Source organism: Miniopterus natalensis, chromosome 5 (genome assembly GCF_054644295.1).
Source record: "Miniopterus natalensis isolate mMinNat1 chromosome 5, mMinNat1.hap1, whole genome shotgun sequence".
NCBI lineage: Eukaryota > Metazoa > Chordata > Mammalia > Chiroptera > Miniopteridae > Miniopterus > Miniopterus natalensis.
Window position 1 is genome coordinate 70,715,253 of NC_142085.1, and position 18,216 is coordinate 70,733,468.

At 38.3% G+C, this 18,216-nt stretch overlaps 1 protein-coding gene across 4 annotated transcripts in view; it reads left to right on the forward strand.

Moving 5' to 3' along the window:
• The window catches only part of AKAP7 (A-kinase anchoring protein 7), a 97,040-nt gene that overhangs the window by 41,089 nt on the left and 37,735 nt on the right, over positions 1-18,216 (forward strand). For all 4 annotated transcript variants that reach the window (XM_087817624.1, XM_087817622.1, XM_087817623.1 and 1 more), the window contains exons 6-7: positions 762-874; positions 15,743-15,890. In XM_087817624.1, the coding sequence (XP_087673750.1) occupies positions 762-874; positions 15,743-15,890 (261 nt within the window). The remainder of the gene's footprint in view (positions 1-761; positions 875-15,742; positions 15,891-18,216) is intronic.

Consider the following 18,216-nt stretch of genomic DNA (forward strand, 5'->3'; position numbering starts at 1 on the left):
ACGTATGTGCAGGTCTGTGCTCAGCTGAACACTCAAGAGGGATGGACCCTTTGCAGATCTCTGGAGTTTTCAATCTGTGCAGGTCTCACTTCTCCAATACTGTGCCTTGTGAGCTCTACCTTGGTCTCTCCTACTCGCAGCTCTTTTCCTGAACCCAGTGAGGTGACTGGGCTCCATCTGGGTTACTCCTCCTTGCACAGGGGCCTACACACTCAAGGATGTAAGCCGGTCAGTTGAAGGACTCATCTTGTTTGCATCTCATCTCTCGGAGATCACTGGCCTTCGTTGCTTGATGTGTACAGTGTCTTGCAAACCATTATTTCATACACTTTGTCCTTTTATTGGTTGTTTCAGATGGGAGGGCAAATCTGATTTCTGTTATTCCATCTTGGTCAGAAGCAGAAGTTTTAGATATGAAGAGCACAGATCAGCTAGTCCTTTTTTATACATATGGACACCACCGGTTTAATGGGTGAAAGTCAGCATCTTTATCAGCCAAACAGTTATGTTATTAAATGTTTCTCTTTCAAATTGTTGCTTTTGTGCACTCTACTCAAAGTTTGAAAGCATTGCAGATTTAACGGTCATAAATATATTTATCATGCACACTGTTTTTCTTTCTCTCTTTTAAAAAACTATCTCAAACAGATACTAAAGTCATCTTCATTATAAGATATTTTGTTATTTTTTTGAATTGCTGTTTTTTTAAAGAAAGTCATATGTCGCAGTAACATTTTCGTGTTTCTTTTTATTTACTTCAGAGGCTGCAAAAATGACATTTCAAGAAAAAGGCATCTTGGCAGGAGACAGCAGAAGTTTTAAGCCTCATTTGACCTTCATGAAATTGTCCCAAGCACCATGGCTCCGGAAGAAGGTGAGTGGACATTTTTATTGCAAGCCTTGTTTTATTGGCCATACCAGCCTTAAGCATGATCGGGGGCACGAGTGACACTTGTAGTGGTTTTTGACACCGTACGTCCTATTGCTCCGGGGTCTAATTCCCGGGGATGCTGGGTTGGCTCATGAGCCTCCGTGGAGCCTGTTCCACCTGTTCCCTCCTTTGCCACTGCGGCTATTAGCTGCGTACTCTGACCAACACTCACTGCTGCTTCGTCTGTTCCCACGCCTGCTTCATCCCACAAAGAGCCTTGAGGTAGTGCTAGGGTTTTGTTTTCTGCTTTCTTTGCTGATGGTTGTTTGCAGCCTGCTGCTATGAAAGCTTCCTCCACTGACCTGCATACACTGGCGCTGCTAACTGGGTTCTTCAAGGTGGGACAGTTTTTAACCTCTTTACGGAGCTCTTTCAAGGTTTCCAGAAGTCCACCTTGCTCTTCCAGTAGTTGTCTCTATTGAGGGCGTGGAGCAGGTGTTCCTGGGACTGGGCAAGAGGGTAACTGTGGGAAACCCCATACTTGAAAGTACTTCTCCCTGAGGATGGTCAACAGTGACACAAGCCAAGGGACATGTGTCTTGACTTTCCTGATCTCAGGGTAACTTTCCACCTTCCCAGGCCACCCCCTCTCTTTCAGAGGTTGGGCTAACTTTTGACTCTCTTCTGGATTCATGAGCATTTCTCCTGGATTGTTAAGGGCACCCTTCACTGTTTTTCCCGTTTCAGCCTAGAGAGTTTCTCAGGCACATTAAGACACCTGCTGACCTGCTCTGATATAGCAGCGTTGTGGAGGTGGCCCTGCAGGTTAGTATTCGCACCTGCTCTCCATGACCCTGGGCTGCAGTTAAGACTGATTTGCAGCTCTATAAATGAAGGTCATGTTTATTACTAAGTAGATCTTTTTTCTAAATTTGGCACATTTTGCATTTATTGTCTTTGTGCTCAAAGTCTTTTTTGTCCTTTAAAACACATATTTAATTGATTTACCATCCCGTGGTTATCAGTTTTCTACAAACTGTTGTAAAATTCTTCTCAAAAAGAGATCCTGCATGATTTCTTGTTTTTGTTTCTGTTTTTGATTTTGCTAACTATGCCCCACATTCAGTAATAACTATATTAGGTGCCGTTCTAGAGTATTTTGGTAAAAATAATTTGTGTAAATAATAGATTTTGAAATTTGGAATGCTAACAGCTGACAGCTTGTAGACCGACAGTTTACTTTTATTCCCTATCTTTCTTATTTTGCCTTCAAATGGACTGTCCTCTTCCCAGTGCTTTCAAACTTAATCACTGAATGGCAGACAGTGGCAAAGGTAATGACCCACTTCAAAGTGTTTTTTTGTCTTATCGATATTAACTTTGAAATGATAGCACACAAAGATATTTATCAAAAGAATATTTAGACTAGAATCTCAATTTCAGTGTTTCAGACTGAATTGAAATGATTCCTTGGCAGTTAATTTCACAGAATCTGCTCCCTTACTTTACAGAAAGGGATGTTGCAGAGCCCTGTGTGGAATCCGTCTTACCTCATTCTCAGTCTCATTTTCTTCCCTCCCACTGGCCACGCCCAGTTTATCCAAATTAATTTCCCTATGTGAGGAGCAATGTGGTCCAAATCACATTAAGTTAACAGATCTTTACTGAGTGCCTACTATGCACCAGGCACTGGGTGCCAGCCTAGAGTTACGATAAAAATAGCAGCAGTCCCTGCTTGTGTGGTATATAAACTGTAAATCAGATGGGATTTTGTGTAGGTTAGAATGCTTAATCTTTAGAAAATAAATACTGGCTTACTGTTTTTCAGAAAGCCAAATAAGAATTTTTTCTTTAAATCTGTGGAATGATTCTGTTTCCATTTACTGCTATGATGTTCAGTGTTTCTGAATGCTGATGAGAGTGTATCGTCAACTTTGGGATTCACAAGTCACTTGGGGTGCTTGGTGAAGCTACAGATCTGGAGTTAGATAGACCTAAAGATCTGGACTTTTGACGTTTAGTAAGTGCCATGGGTGATTCTGACCCAGGTGATCTGTGCGTAGTACAGTAAGTCCCCACTTAATGTCAGCAATAGGTTCTTGGGACTTCAGCGAAACTAGGTGTAATGAAACCAATTTTACCCTAAATGCTGTAAGCAAGAGTTAAGTTTCTGTGGCATCTCATCAACATTATAACGAAATGATGTTATTTGAGGACCTGCTGGATACTCCGAGACCTGCAGGCTTAAATAAATATCCAGCATTTTCTTTATGCACATCATTGGCTCCACTGTAAAAGTTAAAGGCAGTGTGAAAAGTGGCGTACATTAGAGTGGACTTCTATTATGCTTTGTCGTTTGGAATGCAGATTATCTGAAAAAGGGACTGTTTGGTCTTCCTTCTTAACTTTTTTACATTTCCCACTGGCTGTTCCCTCAGCACCAAGTCTCTCCTGGGTTTTCATTCTGGTGCACTCATTTACAAGTGAGTGGCCATTGATGAAGTCAGTAATGGAATGTATTGCTAGCATTCAGTGTTGTTTAGATTTATAATGAAATAAGAGAGAGAGGAACTGTGGGAAATAATAGGTTTATTTTCACTCAAATATTAGGAAGTTTGTCTCATTTCAAGTACTCTTTTTACATTACAAGTTATTTTAGTTATAAAATATTAGGTGAATATATGCTCACTGTAAACAGTCCAAATACATACAAACCTACGGAGTGAAAGATACAATTTTTTTCATCACCGCCCTGCCATCCCCTTTCTCCCAATATAATCTCTCTCTCCGTAGGTTACCGCTACTAGTCTGTCCTCCTGACCTTTTCCTGTACACTGCAGATATACACAGGTGCATATGCCGTTTCTTTAAAACAGAAATAAATATGCCGTTGACCTCTGAACAACATGGGTTTGAACTGTGTGGGTTCATTTACGCACAGATATTTTTTCCAATAAATACTGTAAATGTATTTTTCTTTTCCTTATGATTTTCTTAATAACATTTTTTCTCTAGTTTACTTTATTGTAAAAATACTGTATATAATACATATAATATACAAAATGGGTGTTAATTAACTGTTTATGTTATCAATAAGGCTTCTGGTCAAGAGTAGGCTATTAGTAGTAGTTAACTTTTGGGGATTCCAAAGTTATATGCAGATTTTGACTGTGTGAGTGGGGTTGTTCTAACTTCTGCGTTGTTCAAGGATCAACTGTTCATTATTTTGATATATCATATTTTATTTTCCCTTTGATGAATTATTATGTTAATTTCTGTTTCTTTGCTACCACAAAAAATACTGAAGTGAACATCCTTGTCAGATTTTCTTTGGGTAGATATGCCAATATTTCAAAGAAGCAATTCCTTGAAGAGGCATTCCAAGGTCAAAGGGTAGTATACATTTTAACTTTTCAAAATACAACAAATTTCCTTTTATTATTATTATTTTTAATATATCTTTATTGATTTCAGAGAGAGGAAGGGAGAGGGAGAAAGAAACATCAATGATGAGAGTCATCACTGATCAGCTGCCTCTGGCACGCCCCCTGCTGGGCATCGAGCCCACAACCTGGGCATGTGCCCTGACCGGGAATCGAACCGAGATCTCCTGGATCATAGGTCGATGCTCAACCACTGAGCTACACCTGACTGGCCCGACAAATTTCCTTTTAAAACAATGGTGCCAGGTTATACTTTCAACCACAGTGTATGGGAGGAACATTTGTGAGGATAAACTTGAGGTAGAAAGACCATCAAAGATTGTGATGGTGGCTTATAAATTGATATGGCCCTTTAAGCTGTAATCAAACAATTTCCATCAGAAAACACTAAAATACTTATATTTTTTAACTAAGAAGTCCATGCTACTAAGATTATCCTAATGAAATACATTTTTAAATGAGATATGATTGATATATAACATTGTATAAGTTTAAGGTATACAATGTAATAGTTCAATATATGTATATATTGTAAAATGATTACCTCAATAAAGGTAGTTTAACATGTCTATTACTTCTCATAATTACCATTTTTTTAATGGTGAGAAATTTTGAGAACAACTCTCAGCAAATTTCAAATATATAGTACAGTATTATTAACTATAGTAATTATGCTGTATATTACATCTCCAGGACTTATTTTATCACTGAGAAATAATTTAAAATAAGAAATTCTTTAAGTATAAATATGTTTACTGAAACATTATCTGCAATAGGGAAAAATTTGATAACTTCCATAACAATAGGAGAATGTTTAAGTCAATTATGGTAAACCATATCAATGATTAAGAAACTATTATAATACTTTTAAGAACTGTATAATAGCATAAAGAGGTACATAAAATGTAGAATGATACTATATTTAAAGTTGTATAAAAATAGTTTTCTTGGCTTTGCTTTGAACACACCTAATGTGCTTCCATGTATTTCAGAGGTACAAAGTGGGTTCCCACAATTACTTTTTTAGCTCATGAATTTTCTGGTAGATCAGTGACTAGAGATGACCTTAATGTCACTGGAATACATATAGTAAGTCCCCTTCACATACTCAGGATTTCTGTTTTGCTTGGGTGGGGGTTTGCTAGGGCTCTGAGGAGGAGTGGAGCCGTGGTGGGCTGAGCATGGAAGGAAGTGATGGTGGGCAAGTTAGATGTCTCGTGACAATTCAGGGTGAGGGGAGCTTAGATACAGGAAATCCGAAGGTTTCCCAGTATCTTTGAGGAGTGGTCCTTCAGTTTGTGGGATGGATGGGTGGTGTATAGTGAGAGTGTCAGAAAAGAGCTAATGATGTCTGCCACTAAGATACTTTGTTTCGAAGGTTGGTGCCAGTTGGTATACTCCTTATATTTCTATTTGACCTGCTAGAAGGTTGTGTGGAAATCATTTCGTATACCAAGTAGATACTAGTGCACTCCTAAGATACTGGTGGCACTACTGTCAGGGTAGACATGGTAGAAAGGGCTGTTCTGGGTACAGCAGTGCTCTAGGTCATTACAGGCAGATTTTGAGATAGTAAGACAGATGATCCATTCATTATTATTTACAGGAGGTATAATCAATTATTCTGTAGTAGTACTTCAATTAATTTTTTTCACCATATAATGTGTCATTTTTTTAATGACTTAAGAATCTGGTATCCATGCTGACGTAAAAAAAAGGATTCAAAGTTGGGGCCATAATTGGTTTGTTCCTGAAGCTGAAACATCTCATTGACATAGAAGATGTGAACAGATGTCTGGTGCAGGGGATGGCCATAAAGATTACTGTGAGAATTTCCCAGTGGTGTTCAGTGTTGACTGCAGAAGCCCCTGGGCATCTGGGGTACCTCCCACTTGTAGGCACCTGTTTTCAGGTAATGATACCATTCAGTAGAAGCAATCAAAAGCCCAGTGGGCTAATCAAAAGTTCTATAGATTGTGTTCACAATTTTGAAAATGTAGAAACTCTACTTTAGATTTCCTGATAGGAAACTTCCACTGTTACACATGATATTCTGGCTCCCAAGCTAGAGTACTGAGTTCTAACTCAGATTCTGGGAAACATAATACTTTCCTTGGCAATCTTGTATTTTTTGGACATCAGGAGGCATTTAGTCAATGTGCTGGTTTTGCATATTGTTAGTTTCATAAAATGCTAGTGGGGTATATCACATAAGAGAGTATTGAAAGTAGTTGTGTATTTTAAAGCTATTTTGATGATCACTGTGCTTTCAAAGTTATAGTTTTTTCATCAAATGAATGAAGCCTCAGAAAATCTTATTAAATCACATTGTCTCTGACATAATAACTAAAATTCAAGTTATTTGTATAGTGTCCTTAGAATATATTTTTTTCACATGGCTAGTCTGCTACTTGTTCAACCCTAGGCTTTTTATAGTGCATTCTTTTGAACTTATTTCTCTCATTGAGTGACCTTGTACTTCTGTGATTTAAACATTGCAGAAACTGATTACTAACACTTGGTGGCAGGAGAAGACCAGTTTCAAATGAAATGAGCGTCTTAATGCAGATCTAGATTCCTCAAGACATAAATGTGATCTTTTCAAGGATAGGTCAGTTGTTTTTAAGCATAAATTATTTTCTGGGCTTCTTAGATGTCTTTTCTGATTTAGGAGTCTTTCAAATTACTAACCTAGCACTTAAACGGTCAAAGTTGTAGTTTATGAATTGGCACTTCCTTGTAGCAGCTTTCCACAGAGTCAGACAAGTGTTCAATTTATCTCCACTATTACTATTAGTGATGGGACATTTTTCTCTCTCAACAAGTTTTAGATTTCATTAATTTATTTTCCTAGTCAAGGACAGAATGGAGCATTATGATCTTGTAGGAAACTGGCAAGCCCCACAGTGGATTGATTATGGCTAAAGGCAAAATAAAGCATATGATCGAGAAAACTTAAACTAGATTCCAAAATAGTGTTGATACAGAATTAGCTTGTTTCATAAGTGATCGTGGCTAATTTCCAACCCACACAAATAGTCATATAAAAGTAAACCAGCTAAAATTATTTGGGTGGCAATAAGATTTTCTCTACCACTGGGAAGAATGCCCAGGCTCAATGGCCAACCACCTCTTGTTATTATAATTAGCTGCATAATAAAAGAAGGTAAAACTGTAGTTTTCTTGAGACTCTCACTTAGATCTGAGGGGAACCTGAGGCTGCAATCCAGAACTAAAACCAGTATACATTGGAATTATACTTCCATTCCTAAATATGAGTTGATTGATTTTGATCGTTCATTGGAATTTTATTCTCTCAAGGAGAGATACCTTAAAAACAGAGTAATACTAATTCTTTGAATTACTAAATTGCTCAGTTCTCTTTCTGTATATAATGTCATCCTAATATACAGATTCCTTGTTTCTTGTTAACTTTTCTATTAATTTTTTTTTGCCTACCAAACCCACTGCTTATTTTACTAGCCTAGAGGTGCTTCTTGAAATTCTCTTTCTGAGAACTGAGCAATTTACTCCTGTAAATTCAAGGAAAGATGATATTGGCCTCTTTGCCAGGGCCAAACTTTACATTCTCTGTAGTTGAAGACTGAACAGAACTTGCTCACCTCACCTGAGGGCCAGCCAGCCTTGACTGCAGGAACTCCAGCTTGGTTCTTACAGTAAGTGTTCTTTCACTGACACCTGCCTGGTGGCAACATTTTTAATTGTTGGCAAAGTTTGTGACAGTATTTTCGAGACCCACCTTGAAGGCTTTCTAAGAACAATTGTATCTTTACGCTCCCCTCAAGCTTATGGCCAGAGTCTGAAAGTACTTCTCTTCCATCTCTGACTATGGCTTTCAACGTAGCTGGATTTGGTGATAATAATTTGTTACAAAACGTTATTTCGACCAGAACATTTCTTTTGTAATACTTTCAGTTGCCAGCACTACCATGGGTCCCTTAACCAGCCCTTGCCTGGGAGGATGCTCTGTGTGACTCCCTCTAGTGGTCCGGCACTGGAGCCACATGCCTGCCCTGCTCAGCCGGGACCTGTCCCTCACCCTCCCTGACCTTCCCTGATAATCAGAGAATGGTAGAGTACTTTGTGCCCTGAACTTCCAGACTAAATAGCTCTAGAACCTGGAAATTCAGTTGACTCAAGTGAGGGGAGTGGGTCACTTGGGAGTAAGCTGAATGGGTAGGGAAATCATGTGAAACACACTTTTCAACAGGCTATCACTTTCTGTCACACATGTCCCCACTGGCATGTGCCTGAATTGACCAGAGTGTGGACGGGGTGGATATGAGGGGATGGTGTCAGGTTTGGCTGGTCTCGCTTTCCTGTGGCCCTGCCCACTGTGATAACACATATCGGATACAGCAAAAGAGGAATATGCCAGTGTATATAACGTCATCCTAATATACAGATTCCTTGTTTCTTGTTAACTTTTTTATTAATTTTTTTTTTGCCTACCAAACCCACTGCTTATTTTATTAGCCTAGAGGTGCTTCTTGAAATTTGGCAAAAATCCTAAGTTATTAAAATCTCTGAAAAAGAAGACTGTGTGAAAGTTACTGGCTGGTCTGATATCTTTTTTCATGGTACTTTTTTTTTTTTTGAAGAAGTATGTAATCTAATATTCACATATTATACTGTGAATACTATTATATTATTCTAAATCCATTGGAAAAATTATGCAATCTTTATAATTCTGTATTTTGAGAATATACCAGGGAGATTTCACAATTAAATGTTTAAGTTTGAAATGTGGACAAAAGAAAGATTCCAACTGCATGTTATATATAAAGTTCTTTTCCATAGCCATGGGTATCATATTAAAAAAGAAAATCTTTGGGTACATTTTTTTTTCTCTACTTAGAGAAAAACATTTATTTTGAAACTGGTTTAAGAGGTACACCTGATTATTGGGTCATATGTGTAATGACTGTTCCATATTCAACTATTGGCTTTTTTCTACAAAACCCTCTTTTATCTAGTATGTTATCCAGGGAATGTTTCTAACCAAAGAAAGTGAAGAGGCTTGTATAATTGAGCACTTTTATTGCTGGTCGCATTTCCTAACCCGCAGCACACTTACTATTCACCTTAGTGTCCTTATTTCTTTCCTGCTCCCTCACTCAGTTCCTGAGATGGTTCCTCCTTGGGACGCCTTCCTCTGTTAGGCAGGGACGTCTTTTCCAAGTGGCCTGCAGGGCGTGTGCCTGGGCAGTTCAAAGAGGGTGAGTTAGGGGAGGTAAGGTGTTCTGCTGAAATGGGGGCTGGGAGGGAGGGGAAGGAAGAGCGCTGGTGGGAGGAGAGTCGAGGAATTTGTTCATAAGAAAGTGGAAAATTAAGCAAGTACTAGAGGCATAGGAGCAGATGAGCTACAACAACTCTCTAGGTCTTTCTTGCTTAACATTACAAGATTGCAGTTATGTCTATGAATGAATTTGAAATATTTTGAATGTACAGTCCCTTCTACAATCTCTAGGCGTTTAACTCTTTTTTGGGCTGTATTTGAAACAGTCTTTAGGTCTGAAGTTCTGTCTATAGGTAATTTGACCAATTTAGGTAAATGGTTCCATATTTTTTTTACCTTTAGGCTATACAAGCAGAACACATTGAACCACAATATAAGTACGTTGCAGTATATAGGTTAGTGTCATAGAACAAGTTAAAGTTGTTTCTTAAGATTTTTCTATGAATTCATTTCTGAATGATCTTCTGCAGAACAGCTTCATTGTCCTCTATTTCATTTTTGAGATCCCAGGAATTTTTTGCACTAGTGGCTTGCTGGCATTAGTTAGTGTTGGGAAGTATCGAGTTAAGAGGGAAGCTACTGCATCGAAGGAGGAAAATATTTTAGATTAAGTTGTGAGTGTATAGATCATATTTGGTGGGGGATATTTTGTGTTTATACAACATAAATTCTTTAGTTTATAGAAATAAGTGATTAAGTTGAGGAGTTCAGGAAAATATGTCATTATTTGCTCCAAAGAGCAAAATATTAGGAAAACAGATGTGATAGGGAGGAGTAGGCTGTAGCTTGTTTACATTTGAGTGACCACAAGACTGGTGAGCCAAGAACACACAGCTGGTGTTTGATCAAGGGGAGTTGAGAGCCCAGCTGAGGTTGACCTGTAGGAAAGCATTCTCTCATGCCTTGTTAGCAGACTCCTCTTTTGTCTCATTATGATGAGAAAAGCCACACACAAACACAATAACTTACATGGCCAAACAGCATGTGATCTGTCATGCTGCACCTGAGAAGGCTTGAGGGGGGATTGAGAAGAGTTTTGCTAAGTAGACAAAGGGTGAGCTTCTGTGGGAACAGACTGTGCTGTAAATAAAGGTGTGTTCCAGTGAGCCTGCAACCTTGAGAACTTCTTGGGTACCCTCGACCTGTTATCTCTCTGGTTCACATGTCATTAGTCAGTATAAATGAACTAAATGTTTTTGAACCAAAGCCATGTTCTTCCTCTGTTCTGTTTGAGGCCAGCACCTCATGGAAAAAGACTCCAGGTCCAGGAAGCAAGACAGCCTGTTCTGTTGGTGGCTTTTGTGAAGTGGCCTGGGTTGTTAGAAGTTGTATATCCTCTGCCCTCTGTGACTGCTTTCCTTTCCACTCAATGGCCCCTCTCAGTTTGTTAGTATAGTAGAAGTAGGTGTCAACAGAAGATTGAAAACATACAGCTCTAGCAGTTATGTTTCTTCCTATTATTTGCTGAAAGATGTAATATTGTAAATGTTAGATTTGATGCTAGGATAAAGAGTTTCTACTTTTTCTTTCCCCAAAGCCTCAAGATTAAACAAGGCTGTAGGGCTGAAGCAAGTTGATAAATAGAGGGACTAAGGAGATGGTTTATCTAAAAAAAGCCCACGGTGACCTGCATAGAGGCTCCAGCATAAAGTAAAATAATGGGTTGAGAAATACTGTTTCCTCAAATAAACAACTGGTTTAGAAAGCGCAGACAGCCTCTGCCAGTATTTTACTTTTTATAGAATGGATTATTTGGGTAATTTTTCCCTATGTATAAGTAGCATCTACAAATTCCTTCTCATCTCCCTCTATGAAATTCATTTATCATGGACATGTAATTATCACTTGATTTATTAACATTAATGGCAGGTGTTTTAGAATACTAGAGATTCCCAAAGTAATTTTCACATTGGTTTTAGAAATATGATAATATATATGATTATATCTTAAGTATGATTAATTTTCTTTAATTTTAATAATTTACAGTAAATAGTGAAGAGCTTGAATACTGTCATTCTAATCTTTTAAGTTTATCTGTGTTCTCCGCTTGTCCTGAATCCAAATCCAAGCTCTGCCTCTTCCTAGTTGTGTGTCGTCAGTCAGTGACCTACTCTCCCTGTGATTCAGTTTCTTTATCTGGGGAACATAATGGTACCAGTCTCATTGGCTTATTGTGATTATTAAATTAGTTAATAAAAGTTCTTAGGGCAGTGTCTGTACATAGTAAATACTACAGACTTTCTATTATTGTTGTTCTACAGATGACAGAAAGCCTCCCTTTTTCCAGATTGGTTTAGAACGTAGGTGAAGCGCCATTGTCTTGTCAGTTTTCATCACCCCTTACTTTTCTCTCTGCACCTAGTGACGGGCAGTGGGCAGAGTCAGGGCCGCGGGCCGGGGGCGGTGGCGGGGCTGGACCGCACCGCCAGCCGGGTGCTGGGCGCGGCCGTGGGTGGCGGGGGCAGGCCCTCTCCTCTCCTCTCCTCTCCAGGCCGCCGAGGGCGGCTGGGTGCAGTGGAGCCCGAGGGAAGCGCCGGGCGGAGGGCGCCGCAGGCGGGGCGGGGCCGGGTCTGCGCGGGAGGGCGGGAGAGACCGCGGGAGGCGCGGGGGAGGCCCGGGCGCGCGGCCTTAGGGACCCACCGAGCGCGCAGCCGGGGCGGAGCGCCGCCTGGGGAGGAAGGGGAAGCGCGGGGTCGCACTGCCCGGGGCAGTGTGTGCGGCTCCTTCAGGAGACCCGGGGACGGACGGGGCAGGCGCGCTGGGCAGGGCCGCCTGGGTCCCGGTAGCCCTCCTAAGGCGCGTGTGCCGGGGGAGCTGCTTCTGGAGTTCAAGGTCATCCGGGATGGCTGTGCAGCTGCCCCCGGGGCATTGGCGTCGGTGGCTAAAAGGATGGAAAATCTGCCGCCGATCGGCAGGCGCTGCGCTGAGCCCCGAGCGCCCCTGCGCTGGCCTCTCCAGGGCCCAGCCGAGGCGGTTCCCTCCGGGCGCTGCGGGTCTGTAGGTTTCTCCCCCTGCAGCTGGCTGCGGGGCCCTTGCACCAAGTTGTTAAAAGTGTAAAAAATTACCATTCCTCTTTCACTGGCCGAGGCCCCAAATGAGAAGCCAGTTTGGCTTGGCTCTTAATTTACCTCCTGAATTTTGGTTTCAGGTCATTATCACAGGAAAGGTACACATTTCTTTCACGGCACCTTCATGACAGGAATAAACTGTTGGAAAACACACTAGAGCTCTAGGAATGTCAAGCTTACCATCCGTGGGACTCATAATTTCTTTGTCTGATATGCAGCCTGTTTGTATTTTCATCATGGAAGCTGTGGTTATTATAGGTCACTAAGAAATTATTTTCCATTATACAAAAAGCCTTCATCTTCTTAATAAAACTGACATTGCATCTTTCCTTTGATCACATTAACTTTTTCATAGAAATTAAAGATGAATAATAAGTAGTTTATCTTTCAGAACCTTAAATGAATGATTTTCACATCCAGATTGTCCACTAATGTGAATTTTTATATTTCATGGCGCTTTACATCCTTTGTTGAAAATAGAATTGGCTGCAGAGTAATATAAGTCTGAGCCCTCTTTTGTACATATTTAATTATACACATCACTTAGCTAAATGTAAATGATATGGTGTTTCCTGAGTAAATAATTTCCATTACTTGTCAGATGCAGCCATTAGATGATTCTAAAAATACTCATCATGTTCTCCATGGCATTTTTCCTGTATTGGCTGTTTGGGTGCCAGGTTATCATCAAGAGTGAAGTTCCTTGGGGTTCATGGTACATTGTATCAAAGGTTATCAAATGCTTTGAATATCACTGATAATTTCACTAAACTCTGACTGAAACTAGGCTAAGGGGAGGTAAACCTTCAGTTATTCCTACTGATTAATTAGGACAGTCTTGAAAAGCTTTTCTGTTTGATGTTTCTTGCCACTAATTTATTGTTTCAAAGTCTGATATCCTGTATTTAACTTCCTATTTTCTCTTTCAATGTTATGTTGTATAATTGATATGTCAGTTACATTGGGTACAACTATAAATGTGTAAAATATACCTTTTCCATGTTAGGTCCAAGGCAAAATAATTTTCAAACAGAGTACTAGACACTCAAGCATGTTCAGAATTCCAGGGCTGAAGCACCCTTAGCATGGTTTCACTGAAGATACCCTACCTATTGTTTCTCTAAATTTGAAATAGCCCCAACTCTCTTAGCCTTTGCATAGGTCAAATTTTCCTGCCTTTACCCATTTTTGTGGTTTTCTTTGAGCTCTCCTAACATGTACCTCAAACAATCTTTGAATAACAAGGTACCTTGGAAAGGATCTGGTCTATGAAGAAGGGGAGCAGAATAATTTGGGGGTTCAAAACATGAAAATAATGCTATCACCCCACCCTTTGAGCTTTAAAATATAACTTTGCAGGGTGACGTCTTTGGGACTATTTTGGCAACCCAGTGATCTAGTCAGAAAATAGGAGACTTCTTTACCCTTATTCTAAATGATATCCAATTTTGATGTACTCATTTATTTTCTTAGACTGCTACTCCTTTCTTTTATTATGAAAGAGAAATACTACCTGCTACAGCTGGATGGGGAGACTAATTCAGATATATTTCATTAGAAAAGAAATGTATTGACATGGGATAAAGAGCCTAAAAAAAAGAAATATATTGCCAAACAAAAATTCCCTGGAGAACAAAGAGCATGCTAATATTATATATCAGATAAAGCAGATTGTCTGTTTTTATATACTTTGTTGTTAAAGATGTTTTCTGATAATTGCTTGTAATTTCATTGCCTGCTAGGACTCATGCCTCTTTGAACCACAGTGCTCTCTCTAAATTGAGTTAAAGAGTTAATTCCATTTTACTCTCTAGTAAAAATTAACACCTTAAGGTTCATGTTGGGAGTCATCTGTGAACAATTCTTGCAAAATAGTTGGTACCTACTTTTGCTAAAATTAAATTAATTTGCCTAATAGACTAGAGTCTGTCTTATGTTTCCCTTATTTCTTACTTGAGAAAATGATTTGTATAAGTGTAATCTGAAAACAATATATATGCATAGAAAAGATTTGAAGGATATACACTCCAGTGTTGATAATGTATTTTATATAAATAGAGTTGTGATTTTTCTCTCTTTCTAGTTTCTTCATGTTTTCTAACTTTTAACACATGACAGGTATTGCCAAGATAATATTAAAAATATTATAAATTGCCTAGCTCAGAGGTTGAGCATTGACCTATGATCCAGGAGATCCCAGTTGGATTCCCTGTCAGGGCCCATGCCCAGGTTGCGGGCTGGATCCCCAGCAGGGGGCATGCAGGAGGCAGCCGATCAATGACTCGCTCGTCATTGATGTTTCTCTCTCTCCCTCTCCCTTCCTCTTTCTGAAATCAATAAAGACATATTAAAAAAATATTACAAATTAAAAGGAAAAGTTCACACATGGTCAGCCAGTAAGCTTGCCCTGTATTGTACCTTCATCTTACAGACTGTGTTTTGGGACCGTGAGACTAGGTGCAGGACCATTTGTAAGGAGAGGGGAATATATTCTTTCCTGTTTTGGGAAACTACAGCAGTATTAAGGCATCCCACTGTAATTTTTCAACCAGCCCTCCTTCTGCTATGAAAGACACTGAGAAGAGGGAGGGGTAGGTAGAGAAGAACTTGGAATTGCTTAAAACTGATGCCCTCCCCCAACTCAAAAAACCTCAAATCGTCTTTCATATGATTCTTACAAAAGAGTTTAAATATTGCATCCATCTTATTAAAACTGTTGTATACTACAAAATGGTATGGTCCATATCACTTTTCAAAATTCATCCATTTCTCCTTTGTTGTTGGAGATAATTACTCTGTCCTTGATATCTCAAATTTCAACTTGATAGACTTCATTATTTCTGAAGCTTAAAGTGTATGGAGTTATGCATGTTGCCAGATTTAAACACAACACTCTTTAATGATTTTTAAATACAACTCATCCTAGACAAACAGATTTTAAAAAGAGCTTTATAACAATTTTGTGGTATCTATTTTCAAATTCCTATAGGCAGTACTGTGTACCAAAAGGTAATGTCAGATTTTAGGAAAGTGATGTAAATATGAACTGACTGCCTAGATGAAATGATTGATTGTTGTGATTTTGTTTTGTCATTTCAAGGGAGTGAAAAAAATAGACCCCAAGTTCTATGAAAAATTTATCAATCACAGATTTGGAGAAGAATTGGTCCACCGCATTGATCTTTGCTCCATGCTGAAGAAAAAGCAAAGTGATGGTTACTATCACTGTGAGTCTTCAATTGTGATTGGTGAGTGCCTTTGGAAAATTATTTATTATTTTAATTTTTTCTTCTTCACATTTTTACTTTTGATTTCTTTAGCCTTATTTTGGCAAATATTTAGGACCAATTGTATGTTTTTCTCAATGACACATTTTTCTAAATATGTGTTTTGGGAATATGACATTGAAAATTTTGTAGAACATATTTAGTATTCATATATATCAGTCAAGATTTTGGTACACACAGTTTTTCTACTTTTGTGCCCTAAAGATAATTATAATGAAGTCTTAAAATGTTGATTCAGATTGCATTTCAGTTTAATTTTATTTCATGAACATGAAGAAAGCATTTTCTCCAGTGAAGGCCTACATGACTACACCATTCTACACCAGGCATTTTCATGTTTGCTGCTTTTAATTAGGAATAGAATGTTCTAGTACATAAAGTTTCACTGTGGGAAAGCCTTTGTAGGTGGCCTGCAAAAACTGAAAACTCGTCCTTCAATTTCTTCTCTAAAGGAAACATATTTTGAGGGGAAACAAATACCCATACATAAATGCTCTAGTATCTTATCAGGGATATGGGTGTGATGAGACAGACTCAGATACACTTGTGTTTCCAAGTGGAAAATGTGTACATCAAATGAAGATTTTTTTTAAAACCAGAACAGATCTTTCCCCATTGTTTACAACATGAGTGTATTTCAGAGGAGCCTGATCTGTTGTGATTCAAATTTACTATTTGAAACCAAGCACGAGTCTTATGAAACTGTGAACTTCAAGACAGCCTACCATGAAAATACTCAAAGAAGATACATACATGACTCTAAATATTTCAAAGTCTTCCACCAAGATAATTTCTCTATGCTTCAGTTTGAAGAAAACCTATGGAGATATATGCCCTGAAAGGATCTTAATGCTGACGTTTATTAAAACACTTTAAAAAATGTTCAAGAGGCATGATTTTATTTCCAAATTCTCACTAGAGATCTTCAGAGAATTCATCATTTTACCTTCCAGAGATTTTAGCTACTTAAAACAGAAGATACTCAGCATATTGTTTGAATTTTATGTTCTAAAATATTTCAAACCTATTTTAAGGAATATATTTTTGGTTTCAGAATCTCTTTCATGTTTTCAGAGCTGTCTTCTACTGAAGTTTTGATGAGGACCAAACCTCCTGTTTAGATTCATTGTAAAAGGCAAATTTAAATCCTTCTTGTGTAGTACAGATTTTGGCTTGCTTTCCATGACTTCTCTATAATTACTTTAGGCCAACCTTTAAGGAGAATTATGTACTTCATTGCCTCTCCTATTCCCACTGTCATTTAAAAAAATAAACAAACAAAAAGCAATATGTGGACTTTACTGAAGATATCGTGGGACTGCATTATACAGTTTATAGCACGCTTCACCTACATCGCCACTAGACAACTCTGCTCAGCTCACCCCAAATCCCTATGTTTAGCCACTGAATTTTTTCTTCGATTGCTCTTTTCCAGCTTAGTTTCTAAAATTCCCCCAATTATAGGCAATTTCTCTAGATTTTTTTCCCCCCCCTTAGGTTTCTTTATATCACACTCTTCAAATTCAAAGCAATTTAGCTTCTTTCAAACTCCACCAATCTTATATCCCAGTACCGATTATTTAACATTATTTAAAAAAAAATTTTTTGCCCATTACAAACATTCTTTTTCAGTCATATTTAAGAATAATATCTGCATCTAAAATGATAATTATGTTAAAATTAATCAAGTTTAATACACACTAGAGTTCTTTTATTTGCTATGGATAATTATTGATTTCTCAATCTTACCTGAGTTTTGAAACAATACTTACCAGGATTTGGCACACTTTCTTTGTGAATTTCATTTTTTGATCATATGTAATCAGTTTACATTGGTTTGGCTTTTCTTTGACTTGATCCTAACAAATTTAATGTCTGTTTCCAGAACCTTCAAGCAGTATTTATTGTATATATTAATAGAATGATCTTAAGATATTTTGTAATCAGAATTCTAGGGTAGAAGTTGGGTTTCAATGACTCTGGGAACCTTCTGAAATTGTTTAAAACTGTGTAGGTGCATATGTGACTTTTCTGAGGAAAGAATTTATTAGGTTTGCAATTTCCTATCTCTTAATTTGTTAATGGTACATTCTTGGAGAGTGGTAGGTTCCAAATCACCCAATTTTCTTTTCAACTGTATGTAATTTAGGGCATCTTGTGTTTTCTTTGTGTTGTTTTTTTTTTTTTTTTAATATCATCAACTATATGCTTCATTTCCAATTGATTCTTTTTCATGTTTTCCTCTTCTGTTTTTGCTCCGTGGATGCTATTCCTTCATTTTTCTCTT